At 43.8% G+C, this 19,323-nt stretch overlaps 1 protein-coding gene across 4 annotated transcripts in view; it reads right to left on the bottom strand.

Annotated features, from left to right (window-relative positions):
* MIB2 (MIB E3 ubiquitin protein ligase 2) overlaps positions 1–19,323 on the bottom strand; it is a 52,250-nt gene that overhangs the window by 1,499 nt on the left and 31,428 nt on the right. The window contains exons 6-19 of one of the 4 annotated variants that reach the window (XM_075721757.1): positions 18,588–18,730; positions 16,479–16,586; positions 15,138–15,242; positions 14,241–14,403; positions 13,098–13,231; positions 11,005–11,153; positions 10,227–10,383; positions 9,375–9,529; positions 8,527–8,653; positions 6,882–7,112; positions 4,932–5,110; positions 2,654–2,838; positions 1,803–1,868; positions 769–841 (exon numbers count right to left, since the gene is read on the bottom strand). In XM_075721757.1, the coding sequence (XP_075577872.1) occupies positions 807–841; positions 1,803–1,868; positions 2,654–2,838; positions 4,932–5,110; positions 6,882–7,112; positions 8,527–8,653; positions 9,375–9,529; positions 10,227–10,383; positions 11,005–11,153; positions 13,098–13,231; positions 14,241–14,403; positions 15,138–15,242; positions 16,479–16,586; positions 18,588–18,730 (1,937 nt within the window). In that variant the 3' untranslated portion in view covers positions 769–806. Of the gene's footprint in view, positions 1–768; positions 842–1,802; positions 1,869–2,653; positions 2,839–4,931; positions 5,111–6,881; positions 7,113–8,526; positions 8,654–9,374; positions 9,530–10,226; positions 10,384–11,004; positions 11,154–13,097; positions 13,232–14,240; positions 14,404–15,137; positions 15,243–16,478; positions 16,587–18,587; positions 18,731–19,323 lie in introns of those variants that run through there. The other 3 variants (XM_075721754.1, XM_075721755.1, XM_075721758.1) reach the window with 3 other exon arrangements.

Here is a 19,323-nt window from a genome sequence, read left to right as displayed (position 1 = left end):
AGTGTGCTCTGCCTCACGCAGTGTCTCTTTAATTAGACTCTGCCCCTCAAGAGTCGCAATTAGTTCAGACTAAACTCTCTTCACTGAGCCTTATCCAGGGATTCCTCAAATAAAAAGCCTGAGATGATGCTTTTTACAGACTGGCCAGTGTTGCCTTCCTCCATTTAGTTGCTCAGCTGGTTTGTGCGTGCGTGTGTTTTTGTTTGCGGTGGTTTGGTATTTTTTAAAGGAAACAAAACGTTGTCTAAAATATCCTGCCTTGGTGTTCTGCAATATGCTGCTGCTACCTTCAAGTAAACATTCAAAGCTGGTCGTGATGTTCTGCCATACTAGTCCAGGAGTCCTTACAGTGCTGTCAGTACTATGTTCTCTCAACCTCCTGTTCATATTTGGGATTCAAATTTCTGGTTAAGTCTTTCAGGACACGCATGGTAAAACAAGAATAAACCATTTGATGTCGCTTACGTCGACTTTTGCACACATGAAGCTAGACAAATAGAGTCATTTGGCCAACTCTAGGAAATCGAAAGAACCCCAAATCCTGGACAACTGCCAGCTTAGATAAATAGATGACTCCTGGTTTCAGCTTAATAGAGCCACTGTTCATCTTCTGCTCCTCAATCTTTGATTAGGTAGTGTTACACTTCAGTATAGATGTCCCTCTCCCCAACATTCTGGAATTAGTTGCACTTCAGTGGTGCAAGAAGTGATTTCAAATCCATAAAGGTGAAGCAAGTTTGGGGACGGGGAGCTTGCTAAAGACAAACACTGAAGACATCACTGATAGGGAAGGCCTGCTGATATTCTCAAGAGACCTTGGTTTTCTTTCTCCAGTGGAAATCTGCAAGCAAATGTCTCATTTGGAATTCTCATCACTATTTTGTTGCCAGTTTGTAGCAAAGACAAATGTGCCTGCCTACTGACAGGTAAGCTTGCTATTTTTTGCATTATGGAGTTCCAAAGAGGATTTCTGTCTTTGCCAGCTGTGTATGTCCAATGCCACGTGACAGATTCTTGGCTCCCCTATGCTTTTGTCCAGGCATCAAGTCACAAGACTATAGCCTGACTCCAACAAAGGAGTCCACAATGCTAAGCCATGAGCAGTAGGACATGGAATTCATTTTCATGTGCACTTGCCATAAGAGTTATCTCAGCTAGAAAGACATCAACTCTCACAACCGCTGTGGAAAAAGCTTCAGTGGGGAACCTGCATTAATTCTAGGGCATGTGCAAACCTGCTACTAGCTTGCTGATATGCGTAACGTTGCCCATTCTGGACGCTAACATGGACAGAAGACAATCTGTTTGAAACTGGGCTAAAGAGCTTTATCAAAAGAATCCAGCTCAGTGATTCCTGGATAGCTGGCTAATGCCAGCCCTGCATAGGCACTGTAATTTCAGCCAAGGGAGAAGCAAGGCTTTCACAACACGTAATTTTTCCTTTCTTGCAAATTTTCACTGTTAAATCACTGCCTATGAAAATGGTTAGACTGACACATGGAGAACCTGATACTTGCTTTTAATACACAAAATAAGCCAGGCACAGGACAAGCTTCCTCAAATGTCCTGTCTATGCAGCTTGAGCTTGGCCCATGACACCTGAGAGAATCTACCTTTTCCTCTCTAAAGGTGGTCAATGCAACAGGCAATCCTCCCCCCTCAAAAAAAACGCACCCCAACAACAACAACAAAAATCAACTCCCTTTCTTATGCTTATTTCACTGAAAATCATTGATGCTGCTCAAACTAATGCTGTGCAGGACCCTTCCCACAGCACTTAATGGTAGGAACAGCAAACATACCTTGTTTCAGTTTTTTGGTTATTGTCACTTGACATTTGATGCACTTCTTCATTCTCCTGGAGCATTCTACCATGAATGATACAAGAAGAGATTACAATTAAGCCCACTGATGCCAAAATCAAGAGGAAGACAACAGACTCAAAAACATCAGCTTTGAACAACCTGAGATCTGCCTGGATGATTAAGAGATTGTTTCTGCACGGAAATGAGGACACTACCTTCTCTTTGAGCTACGTCCTAGTCTCTTGGTTTAGTCTTTCCTACGCCAGTAGCAAATACAACACCTTTATGTTCTCAGTGCTCTGTGCTACTGGACCTGCTGCACTGTGGATCATAACAGCCCTTTGCTCTGAGGGGAAAGGATGTGGCTCAGGCACACATTCCTTACAAACTCCCAGCGGTCAGACTGTGAGTGCCTTGTGAGATAACAAACTTGCTGACATGGTTGAGCAGGCTGCCATTAAAACAATTGAAATGCAAGCCAGTAACAAAAGCCAGAGAAGAGGGAAATCCTTCTCAGGAGGTTTTCGACAGAAAAAGTGCTGCCAGCTAGAACTGAAACGTCTGGCTTTCCTTCTGAATTATCCAGGGCATCTACAAGCACAAGCAAAGCTGCCTGGGGTCCCAGTCAGCAGGTGGTCAGAACACTCTGTGCTTTTCGCAGATAGCTTTGGATATCTTATCTAAGATGGTGATGCTGAAATCACACTGGGATTGTTTTAGGACACAACCAGCACAATAGCTTTGTGTCTAAACAGAGCTTGATTTATGACAGTCCAGCTAGGGAAGCTATGTGGCAGAACAGGAAAGAAAGACTAAAAAAAAGGAAAAAAAACCCAGAATGGACTTACCTTCACACACAATACTGTGCTGGCATGGGAAGAAATGGATGAGCAAGGCCAGCTCCGAGCAGACCAGGCACTCTGTGGGGACCGCCACACTCGAGACACTAAGGTTGGTCATTGTGTTGGGGGTGGTGTGCACACGGCGAAGGCTGCAGGTGATGGCTGAGCTGTCTGAAGAAACCTGCTGTTCCCTGCAACCATGAACATGTAATAACATTTGAGCTGCATACTCCAGAGGTCCTCCTTCAGCAACCAGGTAACATTGGACTGATCCCTGGCAAACACTCCACATGGAGGCAGAGCCACAAATGCTCAGGCAGCATAAACCTGTGAACCCCCACTGCCCTAGCAGGACCAGCTCAGCCTCTGCTGGGATTCTGACTGGATCTATCTAAACAGAAAGGCAAAGAGCAGGGATGACTAATACTTACACAAGTTGAAACTGCTCTTTTGGAGGGCAACAGTAAGATACTGACAGTACAATCATCTGCTGGGAGGAGTCAGCTTTTAGGAGCTATTTAAAAAGTGCAGCCCTAAGGATCCTCCGTATTTCCAAGTTCCTGAAAAATGCTTGGGGTGGTTGTTTGTGAGTTTGCCTCTTACATAAGGACAAGAGGAAATAGGCTCAAGCTGCGCCAGGGGAGGTTTAGGTTGGATATTAGGAAAAATTTCTTCACGGAAAGGGTAGTCAAGCATTGGAACAGGCTGCCCAGAGAGGTGGTGGAGTCACCATCCCTGGAAGCGTTCAAAAAATGGGTAGATGTGGCACTTTGGGACATGGCTTAGTCTAGTCTACCCTTGATTGGTTTAGTGAGGACTTGGTAATGTTAGGTTAATGGTTGGACTGGATGATCTTAAAGGTCTTTTCCAACCTAAATGATTCTATGATAATACAGACTCAGATTCAGTCTTCTGTCCTGGCATCATGAGCCGCAAATCCAAAGCCCTCGGCATCACCCATCCATTACTTCTCCTGCCAGCTGGTCATCTGCTAGCTAGACCTACTACCTAAACTGCAAGAATGATTAATGAGTGAACAGAAGGGACAAGGGTGGTCGTTCACTAGCAAATGTCTTCAGTACTGCCAAGAAATCACTGGCCCACTGGGAGTATTGCAAAAGGGTGCTTTTTGGTCTTTTGATACAGTCAGTAAGTTTCTGGGAGGAAACTGCTCTCTAGCTTCCTACCGAAGTGGCAATAGCTTCATTATAAATGCATATAAACCCCAGATACTCTTCTTCTTCTAGACCTATTAACTTCAGTCAGACTAACCAAGCAGCTTAAGAAGGTATAAATAACTATCCTGTCCTGACAGCTCCTGCGTGCGATGCTGGGACACACCATGGTATGCTTAGGCCTGTGATCTAGCACGCAGCACTCGCGCTGCAGTGGTTGCCTTAACTCTGCAGACACCGCCCCAAATCCTCCAGCCAAACCTCAGCACAGGAGCTGAAACCAGTACACTGTTATGAGAAATGTCGGTCTGAAAGAACTGGCATTCTTTAAGAAAAAAAAAAAAACTTAATCCAACATATACTCCACTAACAAAATTCCTACGGAAGATGTTTAATGGGACACTTTTCACCTCTTCTTTACAGTGGACCAGCAGCATGGCCAATTACAGCGGCTGCTGCATGGTTCCTCCTCCAGCGGTAACGTGACTGTGGGTCTGTGCCCTCAGATCAAACAGAACTCTGCTTTCATGTTTGCAGAGTCAAAATCCAAACAAGTGCTTCTTAGAACCTGAGATAAAGCCATCTTTGACTTGCTACTCTCCCTTTGGTGTTTTCTCAGCTATTTCTCTTATCAGCTGAAAAACAAGCATTTACCTAGCTGCAGAATAAATTCTGCAGATTCTGATGCCCACTCTTTTGTTGCACTTCCTCTCTTTTCAGACTTTAAATATCTGTAACTGCAGAATCTAATGAAAGCAAAAACTACTCTCCGAGGAGTTGCTCTTGGCTTCAGTGTCCAGGCTTCTCAGACTACCTCAGGGCTCTCTGTAAGTCAAGAGGCCGAGTTTGCACTGAGCAGTATTAATCCGCTTTTCTCAACTCTGTCAAATGGCAGTATGCACCCTTAAATAACCCCTCCAGAAACACAGGGTCAGCAACCAGCTCCAGATGAAACAGGAGGTGCTCAGACTAACATCCAAAGTGTTTCAAAGATGCTTCAGCCCTCCTGGAACAAAAGCTGCATGCAGTTGACACTACAGTGCTGTGGGGAGCACTCTGCATTTTGCAAGGAAGTATACTATAGCTAGTTTCCAGAGGACATGGCTTACCTGAATTTCTGTGAGAAGTCTTTGATGATCTGGATGATCCTTCCATCTGTAATGAGGTCTAAAGGTGTCTTTCCCCGATGGTTTGCATAATTAATATCAGCTCCTTCTTGCGCTAAGTAACATGCAATAGCAGTTCCAACATTCAGCTCTACATTTCCAAGAAAGCCAGAAGCCTGCAGCTAAAAGATGTTGAGAAACACTCTCCGTTAATAGAAAAAGCTTCTGTAATGTGGCTTTGATCTGTATCAAGTTCTAAACAAACTCTTAATTCTGGTACTTATAATTTGAAAGTGTAGTTTGGCATTCTTTTTTGAAAACACAAAAAAGATTCTTCAGCATGTAAATAGTAGATTAAAATCTTGCATTCCAAGAACAAGAGTGCATAAGCCTGGTCCTAACTGGTGCTAATCATTACTAATCATAGTAACAGGCATTCATGTCTTCAGGCAGTGAAAAGGAAGCACACTGAAGACACCAGAGTATGTAGCAATTGATGAACAGCTGGTGCATGGAGCCGTAAGCGACAGCTATTTAAAAACCCAAGTTTTTGTGTACATTATCCAAACTAATTTGAAGTCAACAAACATTTTCCACTGACTTAAAATACAAGGGCATGTAGATCAGAGCAAGTAAAATTAGATGTGAAGGAGTCTACAGCATCTAGATATAATGTTACTGTAAATAGTATCAGGAATGACATGCACAGATCCCTCATGTTGCTTTAAGACTTTCTGCGTCCAGGACTAGCTATTGGCTGTCCCTAGCACAAGCAGCTAGCAAAGCTGTTCTGCAGACTTTCAGTAAGATGATAAAACCACCCTTGCTGCTGGCCCCTCTGCTTGACTTTGCAGGCAGAGAAATTCAGAAGAAAGAAGCGATTGCTGAGCTGGTGTGGAGTGTCTCTGTGGAATGTCAGTGGCTCGAAAAGCCTGAGGACCTGAGGCTACAGCATCTTTGGCCACGCACTTGAGCCATCAACTCATTCTATCCACACTGGCAGCTTCGTAACGAGCAGAACAGAAGAGCAGCAATGCACTAGGCTTTTTCAAGCACCAACAGGTAGAAAGGAGGAATGGGTGGTTTGGCACACAGCATGCAGCCTTTCAGAACGTCGGTTTAATTTATTCTGAACATTTCAAATTACAATAAAAAAACCTACGCCAGATTTTCCAGTGTATTAAGTTATCCCTACAATTGAATCATTCTCACTCCATCCATAAAGTATAACCAATGTTTGCACTCTTGGCTTGCACTGTAAATCTGGTGTGTGCACATGTTGGTATTTACACGGATGGCAGAACACTTTGAAGGGGTAATTTAGTATCTTTGCCAAAAAGCCAGACTAAGCTTCCAGTCCTTGGCATATCAGGCACTGATTTCTAGATCAAAGGCCTTTCCTGAAAGGTCTTAAATATCCATGAATATGGAGCAACACAGTGAAATCCAGCTCAGGCTTTGTAACAACATAGCCTTTATCCTTCAGCCTGATATGTCTCACCTCTCACGTTCTGCTCTACATCTGCAGATAACTGGGGTGTTTGCGGTTAGCTATCCTCATATTTTCCAGGCCATCAGACAGAAATGAATTGCTGTGGTTCTGGGGCATGAATTAAACCCAGGACTCTTGGCTCTGTGACTGGATTCATGACCTTTCCCATGTCAAGAAAGAAATGCACAATGCTAATAAAAATATCACGGGAGACAGTATGAATTGTTGTCTGACTATGTGAAGTTTCATGCTATAAATTCAAGCATACCCTCGGAGGCCTCAGAGGATCTATTCTTGCTTTCCCACAAGCAAGAAGGTTTGTTTCCACACTCCCCATCTGGACTGGCTTTATGCAGTTTCCCTCCTTTCCTTTGCACCCTTAGGTCCCACTATCTGCTGTCATTCTAACATCAAGCATTTTCCTGCCCTTGGTGCTGGAATTTCTCCTACTCCCAGCTCACCTTGGAAAGAAGGGACAATCCCATCTCCCCTTCGTGCTTCTCCATCATGAGGGACATTAGCTGCTGCCGTTCCAAGGCAATGTGCATGGCTGTGTCCCCATCCTCATCTTCAGCATTGACATCACTGCCTTCACTGACCAGCAGTTGCACCATCCCTACGTGTCCCTGGATGACAGCCAGGTGCAGTGGTGTCTGGTTACGGTTGTTCTTGAGGTTGACATCACAGCGACCCTTGAAGAGAAGAATTGCATCAGAGTGAGTTGTTACTGCTGAGTTTGGCTGAAGGAGAGTGCTGCAGCTGTGGTGCTTGTTGAGGCCCCAGGTCTCAAGTCCATCTTTGTCAGGACAGCAGTATAGAGGTCTCCAAGAGAGCTACGTGATCCAGCCCTCTGTATCTTAGCCATATGGCCCACACACCTCAAACATCACAAAAGGGAGGATCGGAAGCCAAGTGGCCAACTGACACACAGATAACATTTTTCTGGTGAAGACTTGGATATGACAATTTGTCACTTTCCTGACACAAACAAATCCTGGAATTACTCCAAGCAAACAGTCATGGACTAACTCCTCCAAAGCAGTATTGATTCCTTGCTGCCTGTTCTGTTTTGATTTCCCCTCTTCAGAGCAAAGAGGAGAAAAAACTGTTCCCATCTGATTCATTCTGCCCCTCTGCCAAACCTGCAGGGGAAGGCAGCAGCAAGGGTTAGAGACAGAGAGCCTTTAAAGATATGGCTGCGCTAATGCAGCGATTATGCCAGAAATAAAGCAATCATAGCACTAAGGAGTTGGTGCTCACAGATATCGCTCCTCTACAGCACTCATTTGGAAATCCATTAAAGCCTTGTTGTAGTGGTTTGGATCCACTTGTAAAGATGGAGAAACTCAGGCAACAAACCACTGAGAAGAAGAAACAAAACCCGGGAGTGCTGACATGTAGTTGTCACCCTCATTGCCACTATCACCTGAAAGCCGAGACAGAGGCTAGCTTTGACTCCACAAAAATCAACAGCAAAATGCCAGTTAGATTGCCATCCTTCAGTTTGTTATTTTCATGGCTAAAGGATGCTGCTCACCACGGGCAGGTCTAGTACTCACTCAAGACAGAAGAAAGATAAATAACCTGGAGTAAACATGTCAAAATATTTTGTTCGGCATTCAAATGAAATGCATGCCTTCAGATATTCTTTCATGAAAATGAAGAGTGAGAAACCCACCATAGAAAACCAGTAGCTGGGGAGCTTCAGTGTACACCCGGAGTGAGGGAAACTGAGCTCTGACCTATACCTAATGAGGCAGGCAAGGTTCTGAACACAGATCTACACGCTCCTTAATGAGCAGGTTACCAGCTATTCTGAAGTCTTTGCCCTTCATACCCATCACTTCACTGAACATTTCCCAGCAGGCTCCAGTTCCAACCCACTTTGTTCTAGCCTGCAAGATACCCTTCTCCTGCCAAAGGAAAATACTCCCAGGAATGCCGACCACTGTTCTTCAAAGTCTGGCAAACAATGCCAGCTCTTCAAAGAGACAGAGACATCCTTGTGAGTCCCAGCATTAACTCAATAGCGCTTAGGAAATGTAGGGGTTTGGGAGCGGGACAGATGGGAGTTTTTGTTGCTGGTGGTTTTGTTTTGTTTCTTACCTCTTTGATAAGAATTTCTGCCACTTCTTTGTGATTATTGAGAGCAGCGAGGTGCAGGGCAGTGAAGCCATCTTCCTTTTTGGAGTCAACCAGCTGCCGAGCTCTTGCTAGAATCTTCTTTATGGCTCTAGAGTGTTGGAGGTTAACAGAGAGAGAAGAGTTACTTTATCAGGAAGGAAAACAATGCAGAAGAGAGAGGCCTGCCTCTTCTGGTCAGTAGTTCATAGAATCATAGAATCGTTTAGGTTGGAAAAGACCTTTAAGATCATCCAGTCCAACTATTAAGTTGTTAGTTATGAATGTTCATGTTCTAATAGGCAGCACTAAGAGCTGGCACCTGTGATGCAGAGCACTCCCTCTATCTCACAGATTGAATTACAAGAATAAAACAAAAGCCCTCAGTTATCATTTAATGAAGTATAGTAAACTCACACTGCTATGAAAATAATGAGCAGATTTATCCTTGGAAGAATTCCAGAGGCTCTCAGTTAGACACAGTCTTTTCAAGTACTGTTTACTACAGACCTTCTCCTGTCCTTTCCTGTGCGAACCCAAACATCTAAGGAGACTATCCTTAGCAGACAGATTTCCTAGCCAAGCTAGGGAGGTATGAGAAAAATGGGATGGGGAAAGCAGGCAGCAGTTTCCTGTGAATGCATGAAGGAGGGAAGGAGGGCAACAGCTCTACCTAGCCATATCTAAACCCAAGGAATGTATAACCAACCACTTCCTTCCTAGCTAGAACTTCTCCTTCCTTCTAGAACTACCTCTGCTACCTTCTTACTGTTAAGACAGCAAGTACAAGTTAACATCTGTAAAAGCAGTAAAAATGAAAAAGGGTCACTTACAGCTCGTTGCCTTTTAGAGCAGAATAGTGGAGCAGGTTGAAGCCTTGACAATTCTGGACAGTGAAGTCTATGTTGGGTACTTCGGTGAGAATCTCAATAACGACTTTGTAATCTGCAGTGATAGCATAATGCAGAGGGGTGTCTCCCTGGGAATCCTATACAAGGATACCAAAGCAGAATACAGGTTACCTACCTCAGAGTGTCGAATGAAACAGCTCACCCTGAGGGCAAGGTTCAAGACAAGAAGATATATTGTGTCACCAGTCACATCAGCTCCAGGCCAAACATCCAAACATCACTGGCATCCACAGCAGTTTCGTAGCCTTTGTGAAATCATTTCCCCAGGACTTGAAACCAGCTCCTGAGTAGACAGGTGCTAACATTCCTAACTAGCTTTGAGAGACTGACCCAGCACAGTCCAGGCCCACCATCATACAAGCACACCCTAAAAATGGGCTGGGTCCAATTTACCAATTTACCTTGAAGTTCCTAAATGCCAGTCTTAAATATCTCACCACTCCTTATTGCTGGGAACAGGAGTGTTTCAACAACGCACATTAGCAGCAGGTCAGCTTTCACTGGAAGCCCGTGTCCAGCACAGCAGAGAGAGTGCCACTGCCTTGAGCTGAGCAAACCCACAATGAGGAAGGGGCAGACCCAAACCTGGAATTTTAGACTACTGAAATTAGAGGAATACTGCCTCGGTGCAATGCACAGTAGTGCATTTTAAGAGAATGACCTTAAAAACTTACAAAGCAACAAATGGTGTAATACATAAAGAAGCACCCCCCCGCCTCCAAAAAACAAAAACCAAAAATCTCAAACACCCTCCCCCACAAACCCACAACTTACTGGGAGGTTGACATCACAGTTGAGCTCACAGAGGGTCTGCACCACCTCTGTGAATCCTTGACTGACAGCAACATACAATGCTGTGCACTTTGCATTGTTTAACAGGTCTGCACTGGCTCCTTTAGCGATAAGCACACGGGCAACCTCAGCTTGGTTTCTGATTTAAAAGCAAGGAGTAAGACAGATTAGATTCAATCCTCTGCAGACAGTAAATTCCTCCTCCTTGCAAGGCAACAGAACTTCTCGTTTTGCATCCTCTCGACCTCACCCCACCTCCTCTTAGTATTAAAAAACCACAACAAAACCTTCCTAATTTGTAGTCTAGAATCTGCTCTCTCTTTGCTTTTAAATCAACAGGAATCTCCCACTCTTAATGATGAATTCTTCCCTGGCAACTGACACCACAACTCAACATTTCATCTTGCTCTGGAAAACATATGCACTTACAGAAACCAACCAACCAAACTAATCCCAACCAAACCACCCACCCCTCACCCTGAAAAAAATCTAATCACCAAAACCTCCTTACCACTTGTTCTGATTCCCCCCAAAAGGTCTGGCACGCAAACTGACCTAGCTGTGGAGGTTAAATTAGTGCACTAAGAAATACACCTGGGGCCCTGAAGCTCAAAGGCCCATTTCTAACATAAGGTAAAATCAGAGAAAAGCCTCCATCAGCCACACCCCCTTCACACAGACTGCCCATTTATTTCTAGAAACGTCCTTTTGCAGCCCTTTAGGTCCTGTATCAGCAATAGCATGAAGAAAGATATCGTACCCAAAAGCTGCGTAGTGCAGTGCTGTATCCCCCTCTTCATCCCTTAGGTTGACAGTGGCATGTGCCTGCAGCAAAATCTTCACAACATCCAGATGCCCCTGATAAGAGGCAATCTGCAGGGCAGTTCTGCCCTGGTTCTTTGCATCGACCTACAGGAAGGGCAGAGACACAGCAAACAGCTTGATTAGGAAAGACCTTGCCTTGTGTTCAGGCCTTAGCTCTGCTCTAGAGCAGGCCTAGCAGGATGGAAGTCATTAGCTGTGCAGCAGTTGCAGGCTCAGAAATGCTAATCAGAATCCGTGTCCCATTGGCTCCGCTTTACGTACATCAGCCACAAGGCTGACCTTGTCCCAGAATATTTCTAAAGGGGAAGGGGACAGCACATTTAGTCAAGAAGGGAGAAGCGAGTGAACAGAGCTGGAAGCCAGGGCTCTAATTGCAGCTCTGATGCCAAATCCCTGTATGCTTGCAAGCAGAACACTTCTTGACATCTCTGCCAACAATTCCTTTCCCAATAGGAAAATGTGTGAGGAGATCAAATTAGCCTTGCATAAGGCTTTGAAGGTGCCAAGTCCCCATTGTTCTATGTTACTCCAGGTACTTTGCTGGAGGGTATATCACAGTGTTGAAGTGCTGCAATGAGATTTTTTGAGAATTAGAAGGACTGAAGAACAAAGAGAGGCTGTATGAAAGGCAAGGGAAAAAAAAAAAAGGAAAAGAAGCTACTGAAATCAGTGGGAGGCTAAGGAGAAGAGATGAAGGAGCTAGCAAAACCTCAGCAGACTGGCAAGGAGAACAAAGGTTTTTTTCCCTGCAGTTGGTTCTATGCAGCAGTCAGGACAGCAGGACAGGCAAGACTTCCCTTGATTCACTCAAAACGATGGGCCAGTCAGTTAGGCAAGGAGGCATTAGAGGCCACTGTGTTATTCTTCCATTTACACGAGACAGACCATGCTGATAAGCTGGAAAGGCCTTGGCAAGCAATTCCAGCTTGCACTACTAAGTGAGCCTCAAATCCAGCCTCCTCTTGTATATAACGCTCTAATAGAAATAACTAATTTATTAATACAAATACTAGAATAGGAATAGAAATCTAATAAGGATGATAACTTAATGGATTCCTGACTCTTAGCACTTTCTTATCTGGGATAAATTAGACAATTGCAGGTATTTGTCTATTCCTCCCATCTCCAGAGGCCCCATTAAATTTGTACATAAAGAACTGTAATAAATACCAGACAACTAACCACTAAATCAGCTTCACCCATTTAGAATTGATCCTAGTTTTTCTGGTTCGTGCATCCAGCTGCTCCTGCCAGCCATGCAGACACAGCCTCAACAAAACTTATGTTTTGTTACCAATGGTTTCCAAGGACGCTGCTGAAATACTTTGTTCTGTGGTTCTCCTTTTTTAACCTGTTTATAAACCCTGCACCCCTCACTGAAGGAGCTTGAACCTTCAAACAGGCAGCTTGAAAGAGCAGTGATTTGAGTAGACGTGATCCTTCCTAACAGTTTAGCACTCTGCAAGCACATAAATTGTTCAGCAACAAGTCAGGCCCAGTTCCTTGCTCCAGTCAGACATGAGATAAGGCGCTGCACAGACATGCACAGCGTCAGGATCTGGGCACCCTTTCTCCTTTCTGATTCCAACAACACCATTTTGCAAGGTCATCTAAGGACAGACACATCCAGCCAGACACATCCTGTGGCCTTCTTTTCAAACAGGGGCTAGGTACTTGGACCTCTTGCTACTGTTTTCGTAGCGATAAATACCTCTCCCCCTACTTCTACAGGTGCAGTACCCATACAGGAAACCTGGGAAAAGCCAGCTTTGGGAAAGTGCTTTAAGTCCTTAACTCTAGTTCAGATTTAATGCCACAAACTGGAGCCATAAAATATGCACATTCAACATACAAATTTAATCCTAAATTGCAGCAAAATAATTTTCCAGCTGCTAGGAGCTAATACCACATCTGAAAAATCTATTCTTTTTCTCCCATCCTTTTCCCCACTTGACTACAAAATTTTATGACAGTATTTTAAAGAGGAGCAACAAAAAAATAACCATTCAGGATGTCTTCAAAACTTGCCTTGTCTGGGTACTTCTGAAGGAGCTCCCGAACTTTAGCTGCATTGTTCAGTGCTGCACAAATGACCAGGCAGCCTGCATGCTCTGCCTCTGTCTTCTGGGAGAGCAGTTTCTCCAGTACAGTAATCAAAGTACCTGGTAGGAATGAGAAACAGCCACAGGTTAAGAGGGCCTAAGAGCATGTGTATACATGCATACAGATGGCATAGTACAGCTGTATAACCACAGTATGGGCCTGCTGTACCTCTAATACTTAGCTCACACAGAGAGCTTTACAAATTTATGGCTTACACAGAACTTTTGCTTTACAAGTCTGAGGTTTTGAGAACCCAAAAGACATGAGACCATGCTACAGAAGACCAAAACAGAAAAATCGCTACTAAAAGGCAAATAATCTGAAGAGGAATGCATAGTTTTGGAAAAGATACTGTAGGGAAGAAATACAGGTCCTTTCAGATGGGCCCTCTAATTACAGACTTTTGAGTGCCTGAGAGGACAGAGGTGCTACAGCTCTCCAGACAGAGCAAAGTTAAAAAGCTTGGGCTCATATGCAAGTACCCCCTGAAGTCTAACTTGAACAAACAGTTTAGGACCCATCTACATAGCAAAACAAAAAAAAAAGGTGAGGTCTGTCCTCTCTCCCTCATGATCCTGACATCTAAAGGAAATAAGTATAGTGAGGCTACAAAAAAATTTATAAGCAGATGTGCAAAATGGACAAACTTCCCTCTACACATCATGTGATTCCAAATTCAATTTGCTCATTCCACCCCAAAAATAATCGTTGATTTGACAACACCTCCACACAAGGACCTGGGAATATTTCACAAGCACTCAAGAATTAGTATCCCCCTACAGGAAATGCAGCAGGACGGAACAGGAAATTGAGACAGATCAAGGCAGAAGCAAATACTGAACCTAGGGCAGTGCTATGGTTAGAATTCCCAAGTCCTAAATTCTGTATTTTCCTGTTAAGGCCAGCTTTGCTTCCCCAGCAAGGCCCAGCTTGGTTTTGGAGCTCTGTCCAAGGGAAGAACAGGCAGCTGGAGTTTAACACTGTCCAAAAAGTGTTGCTGTTGTTACACCAGAGCAACCATTTCACAATCCCTGACAGATCAGACCAGCTCTGTTCTCACTATCTCACTTTTTGATTCCTTTGCATTCTCCGTTGTCATGAGGTTTGCTTCCTCCTCTCTCTGATAGGCTGTCAGGCAAGCTGGGTTAAACGTCCAGGACTGCCCTTCAACCAACACTCGCAAATCTCCGTTCCCATAGACTTTGGTCACCTTGCCGATGTGCCCTAGGGCCTGCAATGGAAAGAGAGAAATGATTTTTAAAAGGTAAGATGCAGTATGCTTTGCATCTCAGAGCCAGTGCAATGCTTTTAAGAGTGGTTTCGCAGGCGGCACTCCTGCTGTGTGAAAAGAAGCACCGAACAGTGACACACTCGCAGACAGCTCCCACTTCAAGGACACCAGAGGGTTCTCAGCAGTTTCTCTATTACTGGTTTTACCTAAGAAGGGTTTCCCAGATGCATTACAAATGTCTGGAGAGGAAGGTGGTGAAAAAACAAAACACAGTCCAAAGAACCCTGAGAGAACTGATAAAATTGGGACTAGGAAAGGTTTCCTCTGTGCATTTAATTGCTCCTGGAGGACACCTGTATTCTGCTTTTTAGCCATACTGGTCTGACCAGACCATTTTTGTACTTGGACACTTTCCTGCCTCATTCCAGAGAATTAGGAAGGGAATAAGAGGACTTGTTTACTTTGGCTAGTGAAACCTCTTATCTGACTTACTGGTAGCCAAATCCTTTGTCAGATTCCCCATCTACCCACTTTGCTTTGGGTGCTGCAATAGGATTGTAATACCAATAGCACCAGGCACATTTATTTTGCAAGGCCTCAGCAGTCCCAGAAAGGTCTGTGCGCTCACTGACCAGCAGGAATACTGGAGGGCAATGCAAGCTCAGTCACTATTACTAATTGCTTGGGAAAACTCAGGAAGTTACTGGACTGTCCTGGAACTGGCGCGCACTCACAGGTGCCATTTCATCTGTCCACTCCCCATGACCAGGTTGGAATCGCTTCACTGTTTCCATATCATCTATCACCCGGACAACATCACCAACCCAAAAGGTGTTGAGCTACAAGAAAAAGAAAGTCATAAGCTTTTGGGGGATGAAGCCAGAAAAAAAAAAAAAAATAGCGATCAACCCCTCCATCCCACCCCCACCCTCTGAAAACCCAACCAAACAAGTCCATTGACTCAAAAACCCAGGCATTCCAAAACATAAGTACGACTACCAAGAAATCTGTAATGACTGCACTGCAAAAGAAACATAGTCCAAGGGCTGGGGTAATTCTGTTTTAAGCCAAGTGCACATTTAAGTAGTGAAATAATCTGCGACAGAACATTTTTCTTTTCTTTCTTTCTTCTTTAAACCATTTATAATTAATACCAGTATAAAGCACATATGGAACTTTCCTTGGTCCATCTCACTATACCTGACTTGGCACTGGAGATTGTAATTCACTTTAATAAGGAAGTAAAATCTGTTTGTATTTAAAACAGAAAAGGGAAAACAGAATTTATCTGTACTGGTAATTTGCCAGGTGCTCCCCTCTGCTCACTGAGCTGAGAAGGGAGCACTGTCAAAACACACTTTTCAAAGCAGACTAATTCTGTGCAAAACAGTCTGACACTGCATTTTTCATTCGTATTGGAGTTTTTAGCATTGTGACCTTGTTCAGGTCTTTCAGAATTGTGTAGTCTTTCAGCAGCTCCTTCTATACCTATTAGCCCTGTTTCTAATCATCCACACTTCAAGTCATCAAACCTCTGGGGAAGGCCAGAGCTATGAGCTTTAGAAATGCAGACACAAAATTAGAAGAGACAGATTAAAGACTCAGGTCATCCAGAAGAATCAGAGAAAGATGAGACAAAGAAAGATGCAAAAAGTAGAATAGCATGAAGACACACGAATAAGGAAGAAAGCAAAATCAAATGGAAATTATGTGGAAGAAGGTTCATCACAGATGAAAGGCAGCTGCAGAAGGATGAGCTACTGTAGGTCTACTGTTACCACTCTTATCAAAGAAGCTGAAATTAAGAAATGGAATTTACCTTAAGAACTTACAACATTTGAAATGCAAATGTTCATAAAACTGCACAGCCTAGTAGCCCAACTCCCACTGTCTGCAACTGTCTGTGTTAGTTCTGATGGCTTGCAGGAAATTCTGCCTAGAACTACTGCTTTTAGAATAGCAGTATATTTCTTCAGCACTTGCTTGAGACACATTGTGTCCTAACAGCAGGTTAAATTGACAGCCGTTCCCTGCAACGTTTCTAGTTCTGGCCAAGCTCACCTATCAGCACCTACCTTAGTCAGAGCTCCAGGATGGAAAGTCCAGCGGGTTTCACTGTTGAACTGGACCCTCACGTCCCCTCTGTCCGTGATTCTGTGCACAGTCCCTGTCTGGCCAATGAACTTTTGATAGGGGGAAAAAAAAAGTAGGGGAAACCCCCTAAATAAATCACATTGCTTAATAGTCTGGAAAGCAGGCATCCATGGCATAGACGGCTAAATTATGCACCTTTTCCAATTCATAGACTAACAGTGCTCCCAAACCTGCTTTAAATGAGATGCAATCATTGTTTTTCTGCAAAAGGAGGGGAAGGCTGCTTAAGAGGCTCCTCTAAAGTAGCAGCATATTGGGGGAGGAGGGTCATAGGAATAGTGAGTCTGAAAATCCTTGAAAATGCAGCACAAATTGTCCTCCTCTTTCCAAATTACAAAGGTGGGCAGAGATTACAACATTGTTCTGCAGTATAATACCAGCAAGGCATGCTCTGAGAGAAGGAAAAAAAAAAAAAAAAAAAAAAAAAAAAAGGGGGCACGGTAGAGGAGACTACACAAAACAAAGTATAGTTGAGTAGTGCAGTATTCTGATCTGTTGATTCTGGCAGGTCCTGAGCAGCTGATAGTTTTGAAGGAGACAAAAAGTACCAATTTCTGAGATGAGAGGAAGTTACTGTTTCTCTAATATCCCTCTCTACACCTGCATTCACCAACAACAGGAACTCAGAAGTGCAGAGGTTTAACAACCTAGCAGACTATGTTAGCTACACAGCAACATTCAAAAACTATAGCTTTGGGGATGAAGGCCTTAGCTGGAATAAAAAATTCATGGCTTCGCTGACAGCATTCTTAAAGTTCATGCCAGAAGACCGTAAGTCCCCCCTGCCAGGCTAAAAAGAGACCGATGCCCAGTTAATAGATTTCCACACTGAAACTGGGTTGGCATAGTTGTCTTGACATTTTAAAGCCTGATTTCAAAAAGACCACTCACCGACAGGACAGGTTGGGCTAGGATACATATATAACATATCTTTATAATTTTATAGCAGTGCTTCATATACCAAGGCTTCAGACAGCTGTCATAGAATCAGACCTGCAGGTTATTCAGTTTACTGACTCGAGCAGCAGGCATCTGCGTCACTTGTGGCTATACACTTCCCTCCCTCTCCAAAAAGCCACTTTTATACAAGTTACTAACACAGACTCAGAGGCAGGTCTTATTACTGTAATGGTGAGTATCAAAATGTGATTCTGTCTTGCAGTAAATCTACTGCACAATAGCAGTACTGCCTTCTTCAATATGTGAAGGTAATTTAATCTATTTTGGGCAATATCTGTAGACTATTAAAAGCCAAAAAAGTTGACCTGGAGGTCAACTAAGGAGACTAAGGAGAAACAAAAAGCACAGACCTTTTAATTTAAATGGCAAATTTCTTCATTTCACTGTTATCATTTCATCTGAATGTAAGCCCACACTGAATGTTCACAACCCCCCAGAGACTCACTTCCATGATGGCCCCCTGAGATGCCATACTGCATTAACAGGTGTCATTTCTATCTTTACTTCCTCTACTATCTGAGGGTTTTTTTAGACAACAGACTGATAGCTCTTCAAACTAAAGACAAGAACAACAGGCTGAGCTGCAAGAACATCATATGGGCCGAGAAATTTTAGCCCTGGCCAGGGATAGAGCCCACTGTTGACAAAACACATAACTTTCATTTGTAGTAATGCACAATACAAAAGAAGCCAAACGGGGAATGGATCCAGAACCCCAAGGAAAAGATCCATGGTTCATTTAAAAACAAACAAACCAGCCATTAGTTTTTTGCACTGGCTTCCAAGACTTTTGAGCAACTCTTTTGACCCATCGTAGGCTCTCAGAAATTATGCAGGGCTCTACAAGGCAATTCTCATACAACACAGATTTATCTGAGCCTAAAAATAAATCTGACTCCAGTGTCCTATCATTAAAGAATATGTATTTGTGATTCAGTCGACACAATATAAATATAGAAGATAACACCTTAAACAAAGATGTTCTGGTAACTTCTTACCCAGTGCCTACTTATATAGTCTGAGATAGTGACTGATACATTACTAAGAGAATAGGAGCAAGCAGAGCATACCTCAGCCATTTTAGGATTCCAGCCCCCATGGCCCTCCTGCATTTCCCGCAAGATGTCAATGTCCAGCAGGCATTTAACCTTGTCCCCATGCTGGAATGGATGCCTGTCCGTGCTTTCTTTCCTCTGCAGTTCAGCTGGTTTTCCTAAAGAGAAGAATGACACCACCCACATACATGCAAGATGCAATAATAGCCTTTGTGTCGCATTTGGCTTTGTAACAAGGGTTGCAAATTAACATAGGCTTAATTGGGGCAGAACAGTGTAAAACCCTTTTTCTAGTGGCATACGCCCTGCACACACTATGGGGCAGCACTATGTAGAGACATCAAGGGGATTTAGCTCTAACTGGATACTGATATGAGTTAAACATGAGGTAGTTCTAACAAGTCACAATTTCGTCCCTTCCCAGAGAGGGGAGAAGTGCCTTTGAACGATGCCTCTCATGTCATGTCAGACATCAGTAGCTGTTCTTAGCAATTCAGTCACCCACAACTGTTGTTCAGCAGACACACCCACACAGTACTCAAGCTCTCTTCCATAGGCAGCCACATAACTTGCTTTGTGGAGTGCTATACCCTCCCAGAGTTCCTGTGTAGTGAGAGGCTGTACCTCTGGAAATAAGCTCCCCATCCAACCCTTCCCTTCCCTCACGCTCTTGCCAAGCCGCTCAGGGAGACAAAAGAATGAGAAAGACCTGATTCTGCTGCTGCTGCAAACTCAAGAACAGACCTCTCTG

The sequence above is a fragment of the Pelecanus crispus genome, chromosome 15 (genome assembly GCF_030463565.1).
Source record: "Pelecanus crispus isolate bPelCri1 chromosome 15, bPelCri1.pri, whole genome shotgun sequence".
Classification (NCBI taxonomy): Eukaryota; Metazoa; Chordata; class Aves; order Pelecaniformes; family Pelecanidae; genus Pelecanus; species Pelecanus crispus.
Note: the sequence above shows the minus strand (reverse complement) of the source record. Positions and strands in the feature narration are given on the sequence as shown.